Source organism: Aulonocara stuartgranti (assembly GCF_965226115.1).
Source record: "Aulonocara stuartgranti genome assembly, chromosome: 17".
Lineage (NCBI taxonomy): Eukaryota > Metazoa > Chordata > Actinopteri > Cichliformes > Cichlidae > Aulonocara > Aulonocara stuartgranti.
The window spans coordinates 20,415,576-20,441,008 of record NC_138953.1 but is presented as its reverse complement, the minus strand read 5'-3'; the positions used below and the strand labels follow the sequence as shown (position 1 = coordinate 20,441,008).

The 25,433-nt window shown below is 41.9% G+C and overlaps 1 protein-coding gene across 4 annotated transcripts in view; it reads right to left on the bottom strand.

Moving 5' to 3' along the window:
- shank3b (SH3 and multiple ankyrin repeat domains 3b) overlaps positions 1 to 25,433 on the bottom strand; it is a 62,274-nt gene that overhangs the window by 16,543 nt on the left and 20,298 nt on the right. For 2 of the 4 annotated variants that reach the window (XM_082510436.1, XM_082510438.1), the window contains exons 3-20: positions 12,212 to 12,383; positions 11,860 to 12,063; positions 10,350 to 10,421; positions 9,823 to 9,931; positions 8,169 to 8,320; positions 6,228 to 6,357; positions 6,049 to 6,086; positions 5,798 to 5,914; positions 5,606 to 5,683; positions 4,459 to 4,525; positions 4,124 to 4,346; positions 3,297 to 3,472; positions 2,877 to 2,990; positions 2,597 to 2,672; positions 1,571 to 1,653; positions 1,223 to 1,347; positions 728 to 860; positions 125 to 205 (exon numbers count right to left, since the gene is read on the bottom strand). In XM_082510436.1, coding sequence (XP_082366562.1) covers positions 125 to 205; positions 728 to 860; positions 1,223 to 1,347; positions 1,571 to 1,653; positions 2,597 to 2,672; positions 2,877 to 2,990; positions 3,297 to 3,472; positions 4,124 to 4,346; positions 4,459 to 4,525; positions 5,606 to 5,683; positions 5,798 to 5,914; positions 6,049 to 6,086; positions 6,228 to 6,357; positions 8,169 to 8,320; positions 9,823 to 9,931; positions 10,350 to 10,421; positions 11,860 to 12,063; positions 12,212 to 12,379 — 2,146 coding nt within the window. In that variant the 5' untranslated portion in view covers positions 12,380 to 12,383. The remainder of the gene's footprint in view (positions 1 to 124; positions 206 to 727; positions 861 to 1,222; positions 1,348 to 1,570; positions 1,654 to 2,596; positions 2,673 to 2,876; positions 2,991 to 3,296; positions 3,473 to 4,123; positions 4,347 to 4,458; positions 4,526 to 5,605; positions 5,684 to 5,797; positions 5,915 to 6,048; positions 6,087 to 6,227; positions 6,358 to 8,168; positions 8,321 to 9,822; positions 9,932 to 10,349; positions 10,422 to 11,859; positions 12,064 to 12,211; positions 12,384 to 25,433) is intronic. The other 2 variants (XM_082510437.1, XM_082510439.1) reach the window with 1 other exon arrangement.

Below are 25,433 nucleotides of genomic sequence, written 5' to 3'. Positions count from 1 at the left end.
CGATGTGACTCACCGAAGCGTCTCCTCCTGGCTGCAGACAGAGCAAAGGTCAGCAACACACACCGCTACAGTCTAACTGTGTGTGTGTGTGTGTGTGTGTGTGTGTGTGTGTGTGTGTGTTTACCTATCTCCTCCAGGTCAGCCGTCATGGACTTGGATCGCAGGGTCAGGGAGGTGCTGGGGGCTCGTTTTGGAGGGGGCGGTGCTACAAGGCAAGATTGCATATTAGTGGTACACAGTGTGTGTGTGTTGGGGGGTGGGGGTATTTTGGTCTACAGCACTTATAAAAAGAAAGAGCGCTGAGATAAGTTTCCCTGTAAAGAGTCACATGTTCACAGATAGCCGTCATGTCACTGACATGTCAAATACACAGAAGCTCCAGTGAGCACGTGCAGCTGCCTCCTCGCTAACTAAACTTGAACTTCGTCTTGTATTTATACAATGGTTTGACTGTTACATCTACAATTACATCTTGATTTGTTTTGATTATTTATTGAAACAAGGGGGTAAAACTAAAATAAAACTTTATTCTTCCCAGTTCATTTTTATTTTTCTTATTTAAATGTTAACAGAACTGAATAAAACCCACTTTATATGACACCTAAGTTATTGTATTGTAGTCCTTTTTAGGCCTGAAAAGATTGACTTTCTTTGCTTTAAATCACTGTACACTGTTGTGTACCAATAAAATCTAATCTTACTAAGACTGGACAGCAGGTGGCTCTACCTTTTTTCCTGATCAGGTTGGTTTCAGATTTCCTGGAAACTGAGACGACTTTCATCAGGAGGCGACTTCCTCCCTGCCGGATTAGAGAGACGACCTGCCGATGACCCACCTTCACCACGTTGGTACCGTTCACCTGGAGAAAAGACAAACAACTCAAGTCATAATGCTTTAAATGTTTCACGGGCCCAAACACAAAGATTCACAGCTTTTTGTCCCTGTAGGTGATTAAAAAGTTAAAAAAAACCTGTTAAAACTGAGGTCAGAAAATATCAAGTTTCCACCTTAATCTTTTCTTTTCTGTTCACAGAGCGTGCTCATATGACAAATATGCTTGAGAATGATAAACCAACAAAAAAATATGAAAATAAAAAATAAGTTAAAAATAAAATGAATAAGAAACAAAATAAAGTATTGAAAAAAAAAACATGAAAAAATGTCAGTAAATGTGTCAGCTGACTGATGTCTACTTGAATATATAATGAAGTCCGCTAGTACCTCAATGAGAAAGTCTCCGGTCCGTAGCCCCGCCCTCCATGCCACGCCCCCTTGGTCAACTGACTCCAGGTACTGAAGGGCGGGAAACGCCGGGGTTGGAGCGAACTCCTCGATGGGCGTCTCAGCTGGAAATGAAGAGAGAGCCGGTGAGTTAGGGAAGCTCCTCCCACCTCAGACTAGCGAGGGTTCAGTCCACGGAGTGTGATTCTGCTTCCACAGGAAGCCAGACTCTGTGGACTGTGTAGGTGTCATGAAACACAGCAAGGAGCTTTTTTTTTTTTTTTTTTAAATCTCTCCTCCTCTTCCTCCAAACGCCCACCACTCCACTACCCGTCCCTCGGTTTCTACCTTTAGCTCCTCTGAGGACGAAGCCAAATCCTTCGCTCTCCCTCTTCTGCAGCACGGCCGTCTTCTCCTCGATCACATAATCGCTGAAACATGAAGAAAGAAACGAGGCTCACAAAAGATCCCTCCATCTTCTATTGCGCCTCCAAGGTTTGAACCACTTGAAATGAAATTGCTTTTAAAGCATAACTACAGATGACGACGAACAAGTGATAATCGTTAAAACATTAAACTGTCCTCCACCAGCTTTTTGAGCCACGCTCTCAATGCTCTGCAGACATGAAATGAATGATTTATTAATAAAGGTACTTTTTGTAAAAGCCTCAGCAAGGACAGCAACTGAACATGACCTCTTCATCAGTGACCCGAGCTCAAATCTAAGTACAGTTGGCTCTCAGACAAAGTTTGGATTCAGAAGACAAACATTTTTTCTGCTTTCAGAATCAAAAACTTTCCTTTTTGATAAAGCTCACAGTTAGAGCCAGAGCAGGAGACCCTGCACCCTCTCTTAGTGATGGTGTTATATGAACAGCTCACTGAAAAAGGCCATAAACACTGATAACACACGAATCAGGGAGAACTTCACATTCACATAAATGAACATCTCTAAATGTTTATTAGTTCTTCCCCAGCCTGGCGTCTGTTTTCCGGCAACTGAGACAGAAAAGCTGAAAACATCAACAAGCGTCATCTTAAACATAAAAATTTCCTCTATAGTTTGAAACAGCCACGGTTGCTGAATCACCGGGTTACACCTGAGAGGGTCACCTGTCTCATTAGGTCTGTCACATGTTCATGCATGCAGCAGAAGAATCTGCAAACAAAACCACTTTAATGAAGATGATCCTGATTCTGAAGAAAGTCGAACCTGCCATTGAGTTCCTATAGGAGGTGTAGTGGTGCTGTGTTACCTGTAGGAGGTGTAGTGGTGCTGTGTTACCTGTAGGAGGTGTAGTGGTGCTGTGTTACCTGTAGATGGTGTTAGTGGTGCTGTGTTACCTGTAGATGGTGTTAGTGGTGCTGTGTTACCTGTAGGAGGTGTAGTTGTCGTAGGATCCTACAGTGTAGTGTCTGAACAGTCTCTTGGTGCGGTCCTCTCGCGTCTCTGAAACATACGTGTTACATATGTATGTTACATAGCACATTATTTATTAAATATATCCCATCAAATGCTACCCATATGGTCGAGTAAATGAACGCAAAGTTAAAGTACTGATATATAAACAATGCTGCTTTCCCTCTGTGACGCACAGCAGCATGTTCTAGGCGCAGAGAAGACCCTGACCCTGCTGTGGATGTGTTTTTTTACCCAGTCTTGGGTCGTATTGTCTCATCTGGACTTCTTCCACACAGTCGGCAGGAAACCAGCCAGTTCGGCCTTTAACGCTTCCTTCCCAGAATCCTCCTTCACCGATAGAGAGAACTGTAAACACAGCACACGCTCATTATCACCACCTCACACATGCGTTGCCTCTGTTTGAGCTCATTATTGTGATGGAGGATTATTAATGTAGAACTATGCAGATATAAAGGTTTTTTAAATAAATAAATAACGTGAGGTCTGAATCTGATTATGGAAGTTTTGTATTCAGTGTTTATTTATTCTTAATTCTTTGGCCTTTGTTTTGGTGATAGTTATATATCCTTATTGAGTTATAAAAGTCAGACATTTAGAGTTTGTTTAGCTCCTGATTTACACTTTCGATAAGAATCATTATCCTGGTCAAACCTTTGACCCGCTCTCCTCGGTGCAGCTGGATCTCTCCAGTCCCCTGAGGGACGTGGGACCGGGTGGCGATGAAGGTGCGTCCCGGGACGGCGCTATACAGCCTCCTCTTCCTCATCTGTGGGGTCGGGGGAGGAGAGGAGGGAGGGCTGGTCTCCACATGACCTCCCCCACTTGGACTGCAGGTGAGAAAGGAGATACTGGCTTGACTACACCTTAAAGGACATCTTGTAACCAACTTTCAAATAAAATCACTGAAAAACCATTTTATGAGAAAATGAAACAAAACATTTTAAATGTAAAACTGAGAAACCTGTTATATACACATGCTCAATTTGAACCTGCAACCGGCTTCAAAAAAGTTGTGTCAAAAACCAGAAACGCCTAGAAAAGCTGTAACATGCTGGAATGGAACTGGATTGAACTGGATAAGCAGTCGACACGATGGATGAATCTACAGTTCATAATGTGATCAAAAGATCTCCGTGCATAACGGATATGTCTGAGGACTTGCAAGTAACCAATCACATTGTTGTGATGTTGTAGTTTTGCGAGAAACCTGTTGACGACCACTCAGGAAGAAAATGAGAACCTGGAATCTGGTAACTCATCTGTAAAGGCACCATTAATGCTGAAAGATGTATAAATGAGCTACACCGGAGCATCTTTTGGAGCCTCATGTGCTGCTGACCAGAAGATGTATTTTCAGGGATGATCTTGCTTATTTCAGCAACACAAAGCCAGCATCCTTGTTAGTATTAGGTGAAATCATGCACATCTCATGGGTAACTTTTACATGTGTAAAGGCACCATTAATGACTTATAATTACCTGAGTCGGCGTGTGTGTCGGCGTAGCGAGTGTGTGTGCGTGTCGTGGTGCGTCTCCAGGCTTTGAAGGGAGGGGCCAGGTGAGGAGGCAGGGCTTTCCAAGGCATTGTCACTGGCTGAGCGAATCAGGGAGCGAGGAGATGACAGGCCGTTTCCAGCTGTTGTCCGGGTCAAGCCCATGCGGCGGCGCTTGGTATAGGAGGGAGTTTCTCTGAAGGGAACTACTTGGACGCATATATACAAACACACACACACATAAAAACACACAGAGAGTTAATATCCAGCCACTGTGCTAACATTGACACACGCACACGATTTAAATGTGTTGAAACTCACCAACGTCAGACGTTTTGTGGATTTTTATGATTTCTGCCAGATCAAAATTCCCGGCAATGATTGCCACCTGCACACACACAAGCCAGGAGTCATAAAAACACACAAACCGTAGGGCTCAAAATTAAACTCACAGCTTTTTAATCTCGTTTCCACCTGAAACACGAAACATCACAGGAGCAGATTGAACAGATTCACATTTCTGTATCTCTGAAGTTGCAAATAATTTCCGGAGATTTCCAGAGAGTTCCAGGATTTTCAAAGTAAAATTCTCTTTCAACAAGTCTCCTGGTTAGAAAATAATAAAAACTCACAGGTACAACATGAGGCGTGAAAGCACAAGATTAAAGAGAAACTAAAGAGCCAGTATAGCAGCAGGCATCCAATCACAGAACTGCAAATGTGTCTGTGAAGCTGAGATGTTAACATAATTAGATGTGCTGATGGTTAAATGCAGTGATATCATTTCTGGCATTGAAACAAGCGCTCCTTTCTGTTTTTGGTGGGCTAATTATTTTTTCCAGTAACTGCTGTGTTTTGTTTCTGTAGCTCTAACTTTAACGTTTTTTTGACTTCCTGGTCTTTATGTCGAGCAGGGTAGATATAGTCTTGTTTGTATTTCATTTTTTTATTTATCAGAAATAAAAAAATAATAAATGCATTATATTAAATTATATATTATATTACATAAATTAAAAAATAAATAATAAAATAATAAATAATTCTAAAAATATTTTTTACTTAAAGGCACATAATGTTCCTTTATTTGTATTTTTAAACGGTCTATATATGTTTCTTATTTTATAATATTGTATAATATTGTATCGGAAATGTTTTTTTCATTAGATTTCTTTATGTTTATCTTATTTATTTAGTCTTTATTTGATTTTTATTGATTATTTTGGATATTTATTTATCATTTTATTTGTTTTTTACTTCAATAGAAGGTTAAGAAAAAAGACTTTGTTGTTGTTTTTATTTTATTTATTAATTATTGGATTATAATTTTTGAAACTAAAAGCTCATTTTAAAGTGTAATAATCTTTTTTTTACTTATTTTCATGTGAAAAGCTGTCTGGTTGTTTTGGTTTTTTTTTTTTTTACTTTAAAGGCTTCTTTTATTGATCTGCTGATTGATTGACTGGTTTACCTGAAAGGCCGTCTGGTTGTTGTAGTTCTTGATGTCCTTGTTGGCTCCTCTGAACAGCAACACTCGGGCACAACTATCCTAATGAAAAAAAACCCCAAACCCCCAAAATGTGACTAACAACATACATTACACCCACAGGGCGCCATCACATGACCAACATGTGCATTACCTCTTTGTGTGTGTGTGTGTTACCTGGTTGTACAGAGCGCAGAGGTGCAGTGCAGTGTTTCCTGATGCATTCTGGGAACTCATGTCAGCGCCATAGAACAGCAGGTGCTCCAAGTGCTGCACGTTGCCATAGCGACATGCCTGAACTCACACACATGCGCCCACACACACAAGCACACACACACACGCACACACACAGAGTCATAATTGTACAGGGCTTGAACTTGCCATCAGTGCAAGTAATTTTCCTGATTGTGTGTTTGTGTGTGTGTCACCTGATGGATTTCCTGCCACCCGTTCTCATCTGTCATCCCTGTAACCATGACAACAAGTACTCTTAGTGCTAAAGTGTTTTTTTTTAACACAAAAATATGAATAAAATAAATACATAATAATAGAGCTCCACAACATATCAGATGATTCGTCAGATCGGTCCTATGAGACCCCCTCATACCGATGGTGGCGTGGTCCTGCAGCAGCAGCTCACAGCAGTAGGGGGCGCCGCCCACCATGGCCGAGTGATAGAGCGGAGTGAGGCCTCTGCTGTCCTTGTAGTCTGGAGATGCCCCGAGGTCCAGCAGAGTCTGAGGACCAGGAGAAACAACAAAAATGCAGTGATGTTAAAGAATGAGCAAGTACTTTGAACCTGCATTGTTTCTAATGCGCAGCCGGGGGAGACTCCTCTGCACCCACTGTGTAGAAGTCTATGAAGTAAAAATCTAAATTTAGGGTCTTATTAGTACTAGAAAGGACCATAAAGCAGTAAATCCAACCCTCACGTGTTACGTGCAGATTCATCCCCATCACTAAGATGGTGAAAACAGTCAGCTGTGGTCTCAGTGATTTTAATTCATGGGCCATAAACAGCTTATTAAATCTCAAGTGAGCCAAAGAAATGAGGAAAATATGTTCAATATTATTTTTTTCTCTTAGATTAAAGATGCATTCTTTAAATTCCAATAAAGTCTTTAATTTAAAATGGTTAGAGGAACTGCAGGTTTTGATGGTTTGGTGTTAAATTTGTTTTTGAAATGATGGTGGCAGCAGTGTGGTGGAAACATGTTGGCCAACACGGAGCAGTTTGACATTAATCCATTTAATAACCATCCTCCATGGAGGTCAAGCAGACACACTAATCATGAAATTACTAATTAATTAAGCCACTGCTGCTGCAGGAGCTGCTTTTGTTTTTGATGTAGTTGGTTTTGTGTTTTCTTGCTTTTAATTAGGATATATTTACCAGACAACGGACCAGTTGCAGGAACCAAAGTATGGAAAGAATTGCGCTGAGAGACACTGATTCAGTAAAGGACTAGATGTTACAATCCCGGACAATGTACTGCTTTTAATGGAGAAAATCTTGAGGGATGGCTGTTATGAGGAAAAGCAGCCCAGCAACTTTACCAGCAGCACACATCGTTGTGTGCCTCAAATCTCGTTCTTTTACCCAGGCTAACCTGACATTTTCCCTGGTTAGGTTCAGGGATTAGAGATCTGATCTAAATTGTTAAAATTTGGGACACATCGTCAGTAGTGGACCTTGGATTCATCGGGTGTTTCGACAATTATCACTAGACATCGTTATCCAAGGAGGCCCTGCCTGCTGAAAAGAAGTGAAGGATCTGTTGGTTTTGTGAGGAAAGAAAAGATGAGAGATAAGTGTGTTAACCTAACTATTAGCCTAAGAATCCGTCGTCAGTATTATATGAATCATGATAAAACACGCCTACCATGTTTTGGGTTCCTGCAACTGGTCCGTCGGGTTATTGTCTCCCCAGAAAAACTTTCCATGTGTTTTTTACTATTTCTGTTTTCTTTTTTTACCATTTTTGTTGTCGTGTTTCCTATTTCTGTTGAGTTTTGTGTGCTTTTGCAGCGTTTTTCTTATTGCTGGTGTTTTCTTAAGTTGCAGTCCATTTGGCCTCTCAGGGCCACCGTATATATTCTAGCTATTCTAAGTTTCTGTTCCTTTAATCTTGTTTCCTGTAAAACACGTTGTTGTATAAATACTGCTCTCTGGCTTGCTTATGTTAAAAAAAATGTATTTAATGGCATTAACTCACTAGCTTGAAACACTGAACAGGCAGGCAGCAGCCGACATTTATATAAAGGTGAGTTGGTGGATTTTATCAGGTGATGTGTCTTTTCAGTCGGGTTTTTTTAAAATGTTGCTGTCAGATGGAATGAGTCACTCTGTCCTCACTGAAGAAACATCGCTGTATATTAATGTTAAACCCAGACAGGAAGCAGGACTTTGGTAGCTCACAAGATGGAAAAGCTCGGCTGAAATGTCTTTTTGTTGGCTGAAACCTACAAAAATTAGCGAGCTGTGGTGTGATTCAAAATAAAGTGAACACATGGAGACAGAACCAGAGAAAAAAAAGTGTTTTCTTACGGTGAGGGCGGCGCTGTTTCTGCAGAGGACGGCCCGGTGAAGGGCAGTGATGCCGTCCCTGGTCCTGAAGTCCAGGTGAGCTCCTCCATTGCGAAGAACTTTAATCAGCTCGCAGCTCTCCTCCAGCTGCACGGCCAGAGTCAGAGGACACTCTGAGGCACATGGAAACAAGTCTTTGTTAGGCTGAAGGAGAATATCCATCTTTAAAGTCAGTAACAGCTCCACAGCTGTGAGGGCAAACTGAACAATGACACTCACCGAAGATCAGACACTCCTGAGAGAAATAAAATCTGGAAAAACTGTATAAACGTACATTTTCACGTCTGCCTCATCAAAGCTGTAATTAGAAACTAAAAAACAGCCTCCTAACAGTGAGTCAGGAAGTCTTAAAATGGATTCAGAGGTTGGTACATAACAGATAACAGAAGGGGTATCGATGCTAATCAGAAAACCACCTACAAGTTGTTTAATATGTGAGAAGCAACATGGAAACCAAGTGGGGATGATGTTCAATTCAATTCAGTTTTATTTATAAAGCACCTATATCACTGCAGAGCATGTAACAGACCCACTGGTTCATCGTGTGGATGTCACGGTTTTGCCTCTCGTAGGCGTGAAATGGACACGCTTAAGTTGCAGTACCAGCAGGGGGCAATAATTTATTTAAACCCAGTCGCTGCTAACCAAGAAAAGTATGAAGTACATTCCCGGCTCCTTCTGTGTCAGGTAAGATTGAGCTGCACATGCAAGTGTGTTAGTAATGTTTCTTTAAAAGTTTACCCATGACTGTTTTCTAATGGCTTTAAATACCTTTACTGCAAGATAAAGATGCTACAATAACAGAGACAATCAAAGGACCCTGTTTGAGCAAGCACTTGGTGACACTGGGAAGGAAAAACTCATTCATGCCTGGCTCATGGATAGATAAAGTTGGGTATCATCTGCAAAGCAGTGAATATGGATGCGGTGCCTTCTAATGATGCTGCCTGAGGGAAGCATGTGGTGGGTTCAGACTGTAGGATGTTTCTCAGACTAATCATAGCTAGGATGGTTTTGGGAAAGAAGAGCCAGTGATGGTAAATGGACTGGTTCATACATACTTTTCTTCTCCACTTCAGCATTTTATATAACATGTCTCATTCACCCAATCATACAAATAAACTTTTACTTACTTCCTATCTAACATTCAGACACCCTCTAATAAACATTTTGGTAGCTACTTGGGGTTCCTTGCCTAAGAAAATTTGGCATGGAGACACCCACCAACCTGCCTACTAATACATAGCCACTCAAAACTTCATGGAAAGACAACAGTGTTTGAACTCTTTAAAACTGAACCTTTTTAGTCCTTCTCTTTGTGTAGCAATTGGCTTATGGAGGACTTTCTCTCACTCAGGTGGAAACATTTGAAAATCCAAATTAGCTTTAACAGTCCCTTTAAATACATTACACAGATACAGATACATGCTAATTATGCTCAGTAGCATCCAGCCAATAAATACAATACAGAAGTTTAATTCAACAAAACTGGAGGTCAGACTTCTTGGACTGTTAGTAAAATTAATTGCACAGCAGAAATATGTTTATATTTATATTTCCAAAATGCAATTTCACACACTGAAAAATGATGCTGAAGGGATTTGCTTCTGCTCACCTCCCGTGTCAGAGTCGTGAAAGTTGGGATCGAGGCCTTTTTCCAACCACTTGGAGACCTTCTCCACATTCTTCTGGTGAACATGTTCCATGAAGCGCTTCAGATTGGCCTAACAGGGAAAGAAACACAACATAATTTTCTTATTTACTGAATAATATTCTATGAAGAAGCAGCACAAACTCCCTAAATTAAATCTGAGGTGAGTGTGGAGGAGTCGCAGTAAAGCAAACGCTGCTAAAATTTCCTGATCCTTTTTGCACTCTCAGCCAAATATAAATAACACATCTCCGAAAGCATCCCTCTGCATATTAAATGTACAACTATTTTTGTACATATTTATTTAAATCCTTTCATTATTTATTTCACCCAAGCTTCATATCATCACTTGCAGCAGTATTGTAACTGTGGGAATACAGCAGTAAAACTCTTTGTGTCCTTATTTAGAGACAAAGTGTGAGCATTTTGCATTAATACTGTAATAATTCTGCAGCATTTAAATCTTGCATTAACAGTATTGTGTTTCCTACCTTGGTATGCAGCTTTGCCAGCTGTTTGTCGTCCACGTAACTCTGGGTGTAAACTCTCCTCTTGTAACGAAACTTCAAAAAAAGAGACACAAACAGTCAAGTCTGGAATAAACTGAAGCTACATGATGCATGTAGAGGAGATTTCAAGAGTTAGCGTCATGTTTTTAAATCGGTCTGTGATTAAAAAGATCACCAAACAGCCAAGAGCAATAAGTGTCATTCCCTGTTAAAAATATCTGACATTAACCTCTTTCAGTAGCGCCCTCTGGTGTATTAGCAGCATGTTTATGTGGGAAAAATTGCTGGAACCACAGCAAGAAGTCTATTTTGAAAGGGGTGGGGCTTACTGTGATATCACATGCTCATTGGCCAATTGTGAATGACTCATGATTAGCTAATGAGCATCTTGTAAATAATCCCCGTTATTGATTTTTATTGTGACCATAACTTAATGACCATAATAAACTGATCAAGAAAGTGTTTACAGAGCTCCATACGGAAATCTGTTTTCACAAACACGTCTACCACTGCAAGTTATTTGGAACCACAAAAGTCGCCCTCTACTGCCCATAAGAAAGAAAGCAGGTTTAAGGTGCTTCAGGGAAATGTATGTAAGCTACATCCATATTTTATACCAGAGGTTTCAAACATTAGGCCCTGGGGCTAATTTTAACTGTATTTTAGTTTATCTTTAGTAGTAAAGACTTCCTCTAAGGTCTAATACAGAAAAAATTAAATGACAGAAAGGTTCCTGTTTTTTTTCACTATCTACTATTGAAATTGTTTATTTTTTCCTTACAATTTAAGAGTTGCAGTAGTCGTTTACTACAGCAGCATTTCTTTTTCATGCAGAAAAAACTGAAACGCACTGTTGAAATTGCACTTCTTCTTATACTAAGATATCTCAAGGCTTAAATGTGTAAATAATACTGACAGAAAGGGGAGTTTCACTGGTCTGGCCCAGTTAAGGTTAAAGTAGGCTGTATGTGGCCCATGACAAAAAAAAAACAAACGAGTTTGACATCCCTTGTTTTATACTATCTATGGTATTGATAGTTAGTTGCATTCTACTTTTCAAAAGAGACTGGGGGATACTCTGACTGCATTAGTATGATGCAGATGTTTGCATTTATACTTGTGCACAGGTTTGTCTGTATCATTAAGAGTTAATTTTACTAAAAAACAACAAAGGGAGAAAACTTCACAGCCAGGTCTGCATGCAGATTAAACAAGAGAAAACAGCCTGCTGGAAGAAAGTTGCTCTAAAGAGGTGTTGTTGATATTCTAATCCACAGGTTCAAATATCTGTTTGTTATGTATATCTTCACTTAAATGTGAAAATTGAAACTACATGGGTTTTTGATTAACTGAACTTTAATCTAGAAAAATATTACAGGGTTTTCTCTAAATATTACAACACTTCAGTCCTAATATAATGTTCTATAAGTTATAGCAGTGCTGTACGTTTTAGTATGTTTCAGTGTTGTAGAAACACTGAGGTAAAGTTTACCTCCAGGTACGGGATGGGTGTGATGGGCGGGAGAGGATACTCCTTCAGCAGCCGCTCCTCGTCCAGAAACTTTCCGGCTCGGCCGTTGAACGCCGGCTGGAAGAGACCATAGTTCAAAACATCCGACAGAGACTGAGTCAACGTCACCAGAACCCTCTGCTTACTGGTCCAAACTGGTAACTCTGGGTCCAACCGCAAACACTTCTGAGAGAGCCAGAGACAGAGAAACAGGCGGACAGACAGAGAAAGAGACAGCCGGACAGACAGACAGACAGGTTTGTGCTGTGCCTTATGTTTATATACAAACTGTACATCGACACACAGTACGCCTGTGTGTGTGCGTGTGTGTTACCGTCTGCTGCAGGTCCGGGATGCCGATGCGGACGACGATGCTGTTCCCAGTGGGCGTGTCCTCTCCCTCGTCGTCCCTGGCAACAACAGAGCCTGCCGGGTTGCCGTTTGTAACCGCCTGTTGCCGCGGGCGATCATGTTTGGTGTCAGCAGCCGGACTCAGAGGCATGTGGCTGAAACAGAAAGAATGGTGATTATGACTGCTGCACTAATCACAGAGCAGATATAGGCAAAACTTTAGAACCTTGTCACACCCGCTGGATTTAATAATGCCATTCAAAGCTGCTGGTAAATCACTGAGACAGCTCTGCCACTCCCAAGTCATCATGGATGGGGGACTGTTTTAACCCAAACCACAATCTTCATGTCAAACCAACCAAGTAGTTCTTTGTGCCTAAACTTAATTAGGCGGTTCTCAGTATCTAAACCTGACCAAGTTATTCTCAGTGTCTAAACCTGACCTAAATCTAACCAAGTAGTTTTTTGTTAAAAGCACAAACAAATAAAAATGAAATGAAGCAGTGACTGGCAAAAAGCTAAACCATTTGCACAACAAAAATATGCACAAACAATAGGTTCCAGATGACCATTAAGCATGGATTATATGGTTGCAAAAATTGTCTTAGAAATTCCACACGCCAAACACAACAGAATGGACAAGTTATCGTGCCATTTTAGTTCTTTAACCTCCTAGGACCTGCTGTCCACATATGTGGACATCACATTTTGGGATGTCCACATATGTGGAGAGTGCATGCTCAGTTGGTGCTGTGTATGTGTAATGCCCCATAGATGAATCTATGCGGTTCCAAAAAACTAGCAGACAGGTACGTGTGCCTTGGATCGGCAGCTGATGATTTTATTAATGTCACTTGAACCCAAGCAGAACCCTAGCATACTCACAGAAGAAACTAATACAGATTCAAAGAACTGTTATCTCTTTGCAACAAGTACAGTGGGGCAAAAAAGTATTTAGTCAGCCACCGATTGTGCAAGTTCCCCCACCTAAAATGATGACAGAGGTCAGTAATTTGCACCAGAGGTACACTTCAACTGTGAGAGACAGAATGTGAAAAAAAAAATCCATGAATCCACATGGTAGGATTTGTAAAGAATTTATTCGTAAATCAGGGTGGAAAATAAGTATTTGGTCAATAACAAAAATACAACTCAATACTTTGTAACATAACCTTTGTTGGCAATAACAGAGGTCAAACGTTTACTATAGGTCTTTACCAGGTTTGCACACACAGTAGCTGGTATTTTGGCCCATTCCTCCATGCAGATCTTCTCGAGAGCAGTGATGTTTTGGGGCTGTCGCCGAGCAACACGGACTTTCAACTCCCGCCACAGATTTTCTCTGGGGTTGAGGTCTGGAGACTGGCTAGGCCACTCCAGGACTTTCAAATGCTTCTTACGGAGCCACTCCTTTGTTGCCCGGGCGGTGTGTTTTGGATCATTGTCATGTTGGAAGACCCAGCCTCGTTTCATCTTCAAAGTTCTCACTGATGGAAGGAGGTTTTGGCTCAAAATCTCACGATACATGGCCCCATTCATTCTGTCCTTAACACGGATCAGTCGTCCTGTCCCCTTGGCACAAAAACAGCCCCATAGCATGATGTTTCCACCCCCATGCTTCACAGTAGGTATGGTGTTCTTGGGATGCAACTTAGTATTCTTCTTCCTCCAAACACGACGAGTTGAGTTTATACCAAAAAGTTCTACTTTGGTTTCATCTGACCACATGACATTCTCCCAATCCTCTGCTGTATCATCCATGTGCTCTCTGGCAAACTTCAGACGGGCCTGGACATGCACTGGCTTCAGCAGCGGAACACGTCTGGCACTGCGGGATTTGATTCCCTGCCGTTGTAGCGTGTTACTGATGGTGACCTTTGTTACTTTGGTCCCAGCTCTCTGCAGGTCATTCACCAGGTCCCCCCGTGTGGTTCTGGGATCTTTGCTCACCGTTCTCATGATCATTTTGACCCCACGGGATGAGCCCCAGATCGAGGGAGACTATCAGTGGTCTTGTATGTCTGCCATTTTCTGATGATTGCTCCCACAGTTGATTTTTTCACACCAAGCTGCTTGCCTATTGTAGATTCACTCTTCCCAGTCTGGTGCAGGTCTACAATACTTTTCCTGGTGTCCTTCGAAAGCTCTTTGGTCTTGGCCATGGCGGAGTTTGGAGTCTGACTGTTTGAGGCTGTGGACAGGTGTCTTTTATACAGATGATGAGTTCAAACAGGTGCCATTCACACAGGTAACGAGTGGGGGACAGAAAAGCTTCTTACAGAAGACGTTACAGGTCTGTGAGAGCCAGAGATTTTCCTTGTTTGAGGTGACCAAATACTTATTTTCCACCCTAATTTACGAATAAATTCTTTACAAATCCTACCATGTGAATTCATGGATTTTTTTTTCACATTCTGTCTCTCACAGTTGAAGTGTACCTCTGGTGCAAATTACTGACCTCTGTCATCATTTTAAGTGGGGGAACTTGCACAATCGGTGGCTGACTAAATACTTTTTTGCCCCACTGTACTTCAACAGGCAGCACATCAAGGCACAGATGCCAAAATACACCTCGTGTTAAGTTCACAAAATACTAACACTCCAGAATGAGAACCCTTTCAGTAGTGAAAGATAACAATGAATAGTGTGCTTATTCAGACAGGCCATGTAATCAAACTCAGCTGAACCTAAACCAGTCTGCATGAGCCAGTGATCAGCTGTTACCATATAGACTGTGCTACTCAAGCTGCTTTAGACTGGCTAGAGTTGCTGCAAGTGACTTTGCAACCTGTCTCCAGTCTAAATCCTTCATTTCACATTGTTTCTGAATGAAACCCATGTCTGTTGCATTATTTCTATTTATTACCTTCTATGTGCCTTTTTGTTGTCTGTCTATCCTCACATTGCTTCTACTTGTTGTGCTCAGTTTCCTCTGACACAGTTACTGGGTCAGCTTTGCACACTTTTGCTTTGTTGGGACACACAATCATGGACCCACTTTAACTTTTAAATAAAGTTTAAATGAAGAGATGTCCAGACCTTAAAATCATATTAAAATATGGATTGAAAAATGGTCTCTATTATGACAGAGATATTGGCATGAATCTAACAGCCTCCTACAGACATCTCTCACTGTCATGGTCCTGGGCCATGTGGGCCCAGTATTCTTAGTTCCTTGTATGTTTGTATTTCGTTCCTTATTTAGGCCATGTTTTCTGAGTTGCCCTGTTGTGTTGTTCCCTAAGTGTTTTCCCTTCATGGCTTTTACCCCCTGTGTGCCCCTCTGTGTATCTGTGAGCCCTCGTCTCTCCTTATGTTTTATTCCATGTTTCCCCTGCCCTTTATGTCTAAGTTCTCCCCGTGCTCTCTCTCCACCCTGTGTGCCCTCTATGTATTTATGAGCCCTCGTCTCCCTTTGTGGTTGTTTCATGTTTCCCCAGCCCGTTATGTCTGTGTTTTCCCCGTGCTCTCTCTCCTCCTGTCTGAACCTCTGTGCCTGTACATGTCATGTTCAGTTCACCCCGCCCTGTCTCGTTATGATTATCAGTATCACCTGTGTTCCCCGTGTGTGCCCACTTTCCTCGTTTACCCTCTGTGTATTTCTGTCTGAGTCTCCCTCTGTTCGGCGTCGCGTTCTCCCTCATGCCGTGTGTGGTTCTCCCCGTGTCTTCCAGTATATGTTACTTTAGCTTTTCCCAGTTTAGTGTAGTTTTGCATTGCTTTTGTATCATCGTTATTGTTTATCACCTGTCAGCAATAAAGCTGCATTTTGAGTTTATCCCCCGTGTCTGTGAGTTTGCAATTTGGGTCCTCATCCTGCCTGCCACACGGCCGAATCATGACACTCACAGGGGATATTTTGCATTTACAGAGGTTAACAGTTAAAATGGCTGCTTTCCATTAGTGTTTTCCACCGCACACCAAATGTAGCACATCAGCGTTCATGTAATTAAACACCAGGTATCTTCATAGTTTAATTCTCTGTGATCGTGGGACGATATCTTATTCATATAGTCTGCTGCTGACTCTGATATGACCTCCACCTCCTCCAACGCTAATAATGTCCTCAGGATGTTACATCACATCCTGTTTTTCACCCCTTAACCAAGCGTTCACACAGTGGGAAGTGTCTGTACAACAGTTTGACTAAAGTTTAGTTGCTGTGTGAAAATGATTAGACAGGGAAGGGAAAGGAAAGAGGAGAAAGAGGAGCTGGATGAAATTCATTCCTCAGTTATCTTGCAATATTCATTCTGAAAATAATGTAGTATTTTAATAGTACTATATGTTTTGTTGATAATTGTAACATACATGTTTTGATAACGTTTTATGATCTTTATTATTTTTTAAATTAAAAGGAAGGCCATATCAAAAGGATTAAAGGAGCTGCACTAGATCAGAATCAGAATCAGAATCAGAATACTTTATTGATCCCTGGGGGAAATTATTTTTTGTTACAGTGCTCCATTTTAAACCAACATTAAGACAAGACAGACAATACGCTAACTAAGAATAGTACAATATATACATATATATACATACATACATACATAAGTCACTTATAAATAAATAGTTGGAAAAGAAACATGTGTAGCTGTAGCAGCAAACAGTGTGTTAAGTGGATGCGTTGTACAGGGAGATGGCCACAGGCAGGAATGATTTCCTGTGTCGTTCAGTGGTGCTTTTCGGTAATCTCAGTCTCTCACTGAACGTGCTCCTGTGACTGACCAACATGTCATGGAGTGGGTGGGAGGTGTTATCCAACATTGTCTTTATCTTGGACAGCATCCGCCTCTCCGACACCACCTTGAGGGAGTCCAGCTCCATCCCCACAACATTGCTGGCCTTACGGATCAGTTTATTGAGTCTGTTGGCATCTGCGACCCTCAGCCTGCTCCCCCAGCATGCAACAGCATAGAGGATCGCACTGGCCACCACAGACTCATAGAAAATCCTCAGCATTTTCTGGCAGATGTTGAAGGACCTCAGTCGCCTCAAAAAATAGAGACGACTCTGGCCCTTCCTGTAAAGTGCTGTGGTGTTTTTAGCCCAGTCCAGTTTATTGTCAATGTGTACTCCAAGGTATTTATAGTCCTCCACAATGTCAACACTGACCCCCTGGATTGAAACAGGGGTCAAGTGTTTCCTGGTCTTCCTGAAGTCCACGATCAGTTCCTTGGTCTTTGCCACGTTGAGCTGCAGATGATTCTGCTCACACCACGTGACAAAGGAGTCGACCACAGCCCGGTACTCTGTCTCATCATCCCTGCTGATGCATCCAACCACCGCAGAGTCATCAGAAAACTTCTGAAGATGGCAGGTCTCTGTGCAGTGGCTGAAGTCTGTGGTGTAGAGGGTGAAGAGGAAGGGGGAGAGGACAGTCCCCTGTGGTGCCCCTGTGTTGCTAATCACCTTGTCAGACACACACTGTGGGAGACGTACATATTGTGGTCTTCCTGTCAGGTAATCAACAATCCAGGACACCAGAGAAGCATCCACCTGCATCGCTGCTAACTTATCACCCAGGAGGGTCGGCCTGATGGTGTTGAAAGCACTGGAAAAGTCAAAAAACATGACCCTCACAGTGCTCGCCGGCTGGTCCAGATGGGTGTAGACACGATTGAGCAGGTAGATGATGGCGTCCTCTGTTCCGAGACGAGGCTGATAAGCGAACTGAAGGGGATCCAGATGTGGTCTTACTATGGGTCGCAGCTGGTCCAGGATGAGCCTTTCCAGGGTCTTCATGATGTGGGAGGTCAGTGCCACGGGCCTGTAATCCTGGGGGCCACTGGGACGAGGCGTCTTTGGTACAGGGACGAGGCATGATGTCTTCCACATCACTGGGACCCTCTGCAGACTCAGACTCAGCATAAACAGTTTATGAAAGACTCCACACAGCTGGGGGGCACAGGCCTTGAGGACAAGGGGACTCACTCCGTCTGGTCCAGCAGACTTGCCTGAGTGAAGTCTCCTCATTTGCATCTCAACCTGGTATTGAGTGAAGGTGATGGGTGGGGGAGGGGTGTCAGGAATCTCACAGGAGGCAACATGTGAAGAGAGAGGCTGGCACAGTGGTGTGGCTCTGGATTCCAGGCTGACTGCAGGTGAGGTTGTGGGGGTGGGAGCAGACACTGTGGTGTCGAATCTATTGAAAAACAGATTCAACTCGTCGGCTCTATTCTCACCTCCCTCAGCTCCCCTGCTGTTGGTTGGCCTGAATCCAGTGATGGTCTTCATGCCCCTCCACACCTCTCTCATGCTGTTCTGCTGGAGTTTCCACTCCAGCTTCCTCCTGTAATTGTCCTTAGCCTCTCTGATCTTGTCCTTTAGTAACACCTGGATCTTCCTCACCTCCTCTTTGTTGCCCCCTCTGAAAGCCCTCTTCTTGTTGTTGAGGAGGGCTTTGATGTCCTTAGTCACCCACGGCTTGTTATTTGGGTAACAATGAACAGTCTGAGCTGGAACAATGGAGTCTGTGCAGAAAGTTATGTAGCCTGTGATACACTCAGTAAGCCCATTGATGTCCTCGGCGTGAGGCTCACAGAGTGTTTCCCAGTCGGTCACCGCGAAACAGCCCTGTAGTTCCGCTATTGCCTCCTCTGACCACCTCCTAACAGTCCTGGTGGTCACAGGTTCCCTCCTCACAATTGGCACATAGCGGGGGGTGAGGTGAATCAGGTTATGATCTGACCTACCAAGTGGGGGGAGGGAGGAGGAGCTGTATGCATCCTTGACGTTAGCATACAGTAAGTCTAAAGTTTTCTCTCCCCTGGTGGGACAGTCCACATATTGTTTGAATGTTGGTAGTGTATTGTCCAGTGATACATGGTTGAAGTCACCCGAGATCACAATAAAGGCACTCGGGTGCTGAGTCTGTAGCTGAGCTATGGCAGAGTGGATAGTGTCACATGCAGCTGTGGGGTTAGCAGAGGGGGGAACATAGACAGCCACCAAGATGACGTGAGAGAATTCCCTGGGTAAATAATACGGCCTGAGTCCAACAGCACACAGTTCAGTGTCCGGGCAACAAATCCTTTCTTTGATTGTTATGTTGGCAGGGTTACACCACCGGTTGTTAACTAAAACAGCAAGCCCACCTCCTTTACGCTTACCGCTAGCGATGCTGTCCCTGTCCGCCCGAACAGTGTGGAAGCCTTCCACGGAAGCATTCTCATCGGGAATGTCCTGGTGCAGCCATGATTCGGTGAAACACATCAGGCTACACTCTCGGTATTCCCTCTGACTCCGTACCAGTGCTGAGAGCTCGTCGATTTTAATTGCCAACGATCGCACATTTCCCATCACGATAGACGGCAGACACGGTTTAAACCTCCTCCTCGCTTCGAGCCTCCGCTGTCTCACCGTCACCTTTTTTCTTCTCTTCTGTCCTTGACCTCTGCATCCCCGATGTGTTTTCCTCCAAATTTCAGCTGGTACTTCTGCGGGCCTGGCCAGCGAGCCGGCCGGCATCAGGGCGATCAGCTGATCTCTGGAGTAAACAGTCCGTGCGTGTAGGAGATGTGCCGCGGTCCCGTTCCTTGATAAAAGTAACAGTTCCACGGCCACCAGAAGAACAAAAACTCTCTCAATCCACGTGATTGAGTAAGAGATAGAAAACGGAGGAAAATACAAGTCAGAAAAAAAAAAAGAATACGTAAGAAAAAAGAGCTAAACTAAGAGAAAAGCAGGAGCGACTGTAACAGGCTGCACGCTGGTTGGCGCATGCGCACTTATTAGATATTCAGCAGATTATTTCCAAAGAGTTTTTGTCACACATTAAAGCAAGTCATGGTGTTCCACAGGGTTCCATGCTCGGACCCATACTTTTAACTGCAATTATACATGCTTTGCGTCAGAAATACTATAAGAAAACACTGCACACATTTTCACGCCATTGCAGATGACACCCAACTAGAGCAGGGCGATATGACCAAAAATATTTATCACGATATACATTTGAAAAATTGTGATAACGATGTAACTGACGATATAATTGACACTAGACAAAATACTTTACAACTCCACAACTTTATTAGTGAAAAAAAAATCAATGTATTTTCACTTAAACAAACAGCTGTTTTATATGTGCATTAAAGTTTTATAAAAAATTTGCAGTGCAAATGCAAATTCCTTGCTGACAGTTTAACCAAAAGGCATTTCCAGTGGAAATTGGCCGACATATCCTCAGCATAACCATGTATAATATCCACAAAACTTAAAAAGAGGTTATACACACACACAGTACGGTAATATTATGTTGAAGCACAGTACGTACCACTCCGCGAGGCTCCTGCCTACGATATCCTAATGCTCAGACAATCCATCAAGCGGTGCGGCTTCGTGCCTTAGCAAAGTCGTACTAAAACATTTGACAGATTTTCGAGCGCTGTGTACTAGAGATGGACCGATCCGATATTACGTATCGGTATCGGTCCGATACTGACCTAAATTACTGGATCGGATATCAGAGAAAAATAAAAAATGTAATCCGATCCATTAAATATCACGAAAGCACCTCACAAAACTTGCAACACGCCGTAACTCGCCTCAGAACGTTAGCACGTCGGAGCAGTATGCATCACGTGATAGAGCGGCTGTGGCATGCGGGACCTGTCGGTGGTCTGGATAGCATGTGGAGCTTCGCTAGCAACCCGGCATTTCATCTCCGACAAAGTTATCCCCGAGAGAAGTAAAGCAAGTGTGTAAGTCCATCTCTGAATGTTTGTAAAGCATTCCTGTGTTAAGCTTAACAAACGATATATGGAGCAACTGCCTCTTCTTGCTGCGACTTCAATCATGAAACTGCTTAATGATCAGCTGATCGGCTTTTCTGTCGTGAGTCCGTATCGCTTCTTTGTTTTTGTCCCACTTTGCACCAGAAAGAGGAAACCAGCGGCTGAACAACAGCAGCACGTTTCAGCTTGATAAGCTGTTGTTAGAATTTATTTAATATTACTTTCTACACCAGGATCTTTTTCTACGTAGCTGACGCTGGTAACTGTGCAGGGGCGGATTTAGCAAAGTTTAGCCAGGGGGGCCGATAGGGCATTAACAGGGAAAAGGGGGCACAAAGACATATTTTTCTTTCTTATTCTCATTTAAAATGTCTAGCTTTTGATAAATAATTATCTGACACCCAAAGTTTTAATTTGATGTAAAATGAATAGAAGTCCATTACTGTATATAGTAACTATTAAGTCTAATATATATATATACCTAACTAATATGTAAGCTATAGTACTTTTTCCTTTGGGAAGGTACCATCTGTGCAGTGTGCAATTTTGTTGAAGAAAGATGTTGAATTTATTTAATATTTTAATATATTGAAAAATAATTGATTTCTGTGCATTTTTTTTTCACACTGCATCAAATTAAGGTTGATTACGTCAATTAAGCATCATGAGGTGGAGCGTGAGGGGTGGTTCCCTATTTTTTATTTATTTATTTTTGTTGTTGCTGGGAGTTGGAACCCTATTAGTTAGGTTGCTTAATATTTATGCTAAGTACTCTTTAAAATACCAGAATAGGGAGGATGGTGTAGGTTTGAGTTTATTAGATTGATCAGTATTGCTGAACTATGAAATATTTTTTTTGCATACAGGTATAACAGAATAGCTTTAGTGTAGTTGTTGTTTTAAACTTGAGTATGAACTTATACAAAATGCAGCAAGATATTTAAAAAAAATAGTTATGTTGATTAAAACACACTATATCGGATTCATATCGGTATCGGCAGATATCCAAATTTATGATATCGGTATCGGACATAAAAAAGTAGTATCGTGCCATCTCTACCGTGTACCACATAAAATCGTTTCGAGGTCAGTAAACACAACCAGAATTCATACATAAGGCACACGGGATTATAAGGGACAATGTCAATTTTCAGAAAAATCAAAGAATTGATTTTAAGTGTGCCGTATTTTCCAAAAAACACGGTAATAACGACGGCCCGCTAGCATGCTCTACCAAAAATAGTTTTTTGTTGTGTTTCTGACGGACAAAAGCTAAACCAGTTCCACACCACTGAAGTTGCAGCATTTTTGCAAACCAATTCTGGTTCATCCTTTACATTCAACAATCCGCTTTCGCCCTCCTCATTCTTAGTCGCTGCCATGTGCGTATGAAAACAAAAGCACTGCGCATGCGCGTTTTACCCATATTCTATCGCGATATTTCATTTTCTTATCGTTGCCCAACATTATACCGATATTACCGTGAACGGTATGATATGGCCCAACCCTACACCGAACTCTATTGATCATGGCTGAATATCAAAATGTAGATGGTTGCTGCATTTAGCATGTGAAGTAGCAAGTATCCTTAGGCAAGATAATGAACCCAAGTTTTTCGCAAAGTGTTCATTGGACTGCGAATGGAGTAGAAAAACATGATTTGAATGGGTGAATGGGGCATGTTAAAGTGCTGTTAGTGCTATAAAAGAACCAGTCCATTTAACATCCATTAGGCCAGACTAGAACTATGTTAAAGACATAATGGCCTGGATTAATTGTAATTTTGTTCTTTTAAATTCAGACAAAATGGAGGTTATTGTTCTTGGGCCTAAAAACCTGAAAACCACAATGTCTAATCAGATACTTAGTGTGCCTCCAGCATAACTGAGGAACATGGGAGTAATTTTTGGACAGGACATGTCCTTCAACCAAACATTAAACAAAAGTCTGATGGCAGTAAAGAGAAACATCATGTCTCAGAGTGATGTTGAAAAACTAGTCTACATAATTATTATTTCTAGGCTAGACTTGTAATTATTTCTTATCTGGTTGTAAAGCTCCCTGAAAACTCTTCACTTGATCCATAACAACACCCCATCATATCATAAAGCCCTCATAATACCTTAATATCCCAACAGTACACTTCGCTCTCAGAGTGGAGGGTTATTTGTGATTCCTGACTTTCTAACAGTAGAATGGGAGGCAAAGCTTTCAGCTCTCAGGCCCTCACCTGTGGAACCACCTCCCAGTTCAGATTCAGAAGACACCCTCTCTACCTTTAAGATCGATCGTCAAACTTTCCTTTTTGGAAAAGCTAATAGTTTGGGTTGGATCAGGTGACCATGAACCATCACTTTGTTTTCTTCGTTAAGCTCAGGCTGCTGGGGGGACTTCCCATATTGCAATAAGCATTTCTTCAGTCTTCAGGTGTTTCTTTGCCACTACTGGATGTCTTTAATGTTTGTCTTCTCTCTCCTGTAGTTTGTCTTTTGTCCTGTTTGTTGTCAGTGGTCCTTATGCTCCTCTATTCTCTCTTTGCTTTCCCTTCACTCTGCAACCAGTCACAACAGATGGCTGCTCCTCCTTGAGCCTTGTTTTCTCAGAGCTTTTGTCCAATATGTTCTCATTCCAGGGGCCAATAAGATGCTGTTTTGTCAGAAGCCACCTGTGTACAATATGTCCTTTGGCATAGCTGCCTTGACCCGCCAGCTGCCACAATATGAACCTCAGAGAAATAACAGCTACAAACTGCATCTTTGTCAGCAGGTTAAAGTGATGGAAATGGCCTAAGTAGTGAAATGCTCTGCCAGGAAGCAGAGGTGTGGACTCGAGTCACATGACTTGGACTCGAGTCAGACTCGAGTCATTAATTTTATGACTTTAGACTTGACTTGAAAAAATGTTCTAAGACTTGTGACTTGACTTGGACTTTTACACCAATGACCTGGGACTTGAATTGGACTTGAACCGGTTTACTTGAAAAGACTTGATATTTCACCCCAAATGTAAAATTTAACATGCATATTATATAGAGATTGAAAATGTGACGTCATTCAGGGGTAAAACCGCAAAGGATTCTGGGAACTCGTGGCAAGAGGTACTAGCGCACGCAGGCTTTCAATTGAAATCAGTCAAACAGCGATAAAAAGAAACACAAAAATGTCAAGAAGCTGTTGTATTATTAACTGCAATAGCCGGTCGCATGACAGCCACGGGAAGCCGACGGGTAAAGAGATCGGTTGTTATCGGATTACGTCGTTGAAGAGAAATTGTTCGAGCCATGTTTCCGAAGTAACAAAGAGGTGACGGGTGGCCTGGATTGCAGCCATTCAAAGATCAAATATAACGTCCCAGAACACTCCAGCTCACAGGTTAGTCTGCTCCAAGCATTTACACGAAGGTCAGTGTTTTTTAGTAGTTAATATGTCATTTTCTTAACATAATTGGTGATATAGGTTACAAGCAAGTCTGGCACTGAAAAGAAATTGTCGCGCTATGCTCCTTTGTTTATTGTGCATAAATAGTGAATTGTCCTGACATGATATTGTGTTTCGCTTCTGTTATTATGGTACATTAACAAAAACATATACTTTTATTCACAGGATAAAACAGTTGTTTTGTATCACTAATTGCCCAGTACGATTACAGCATACAATATTATTGTCACTGCTACATTTCTGTAACGCGTACCAGAAATTATTTCCACTACTAATTAATTACCCTTGAGCTCAAAGGTCCTATTAATAAACGGTTAACGAATGTGTATTTATGAAGACGATTTGTGAGACTGGTAAACTTATGATACGTACGATGGTCTTTCGTTCTACACGGTGCATTTCAAGGTCCTGCACCCATCCGTCGGTAAACTGTACCTGGGCTTGTTGCAGTGACCTGAAGTTACTAAACTTCATGAGTGTATGCGCTCACTCCAAGAACCGTATAATTATAAATATGCATATAAATATGCTACGATGAGATAGCTGACTTCATCTAACTAGCAAATGTTGTCCAGGCTACGTTGGTGATACAGTTTTTTTTAATGTGTATGATATTTTTGTCATGCGATTTTAAAGCTGGTCCTACAACCGCATCCAAGAATAACATGCAGCTTATCTCAGAACTGTCGGTGAAAATTATTCTTGGAGCTAGGTTTAATTGAGCTGCATTTTAAAGAGGTGCAATTTCACAATTTGTGTATATTTTCTAAGTTCACTATTTTGTCATGTGTTGAGAAAAACACAGATTTTAAAATTACATGGTCTAATATTTACATTTAGCATAACTGCAACATGCTTTTTTCGTTTTTTTTTTTTTTTTAAAGACTCGAAAGGACTTGAAATTCAAAATTTCAGACTTGTGACTTTACTCGGACTTTTACACCAGTGACTTGAGACTCGACTCTGACTTGCCTGACATTACTTGAGACTTGACTTGAGACTTGAGGATAAAGACTTGCAAAACAATCACTTG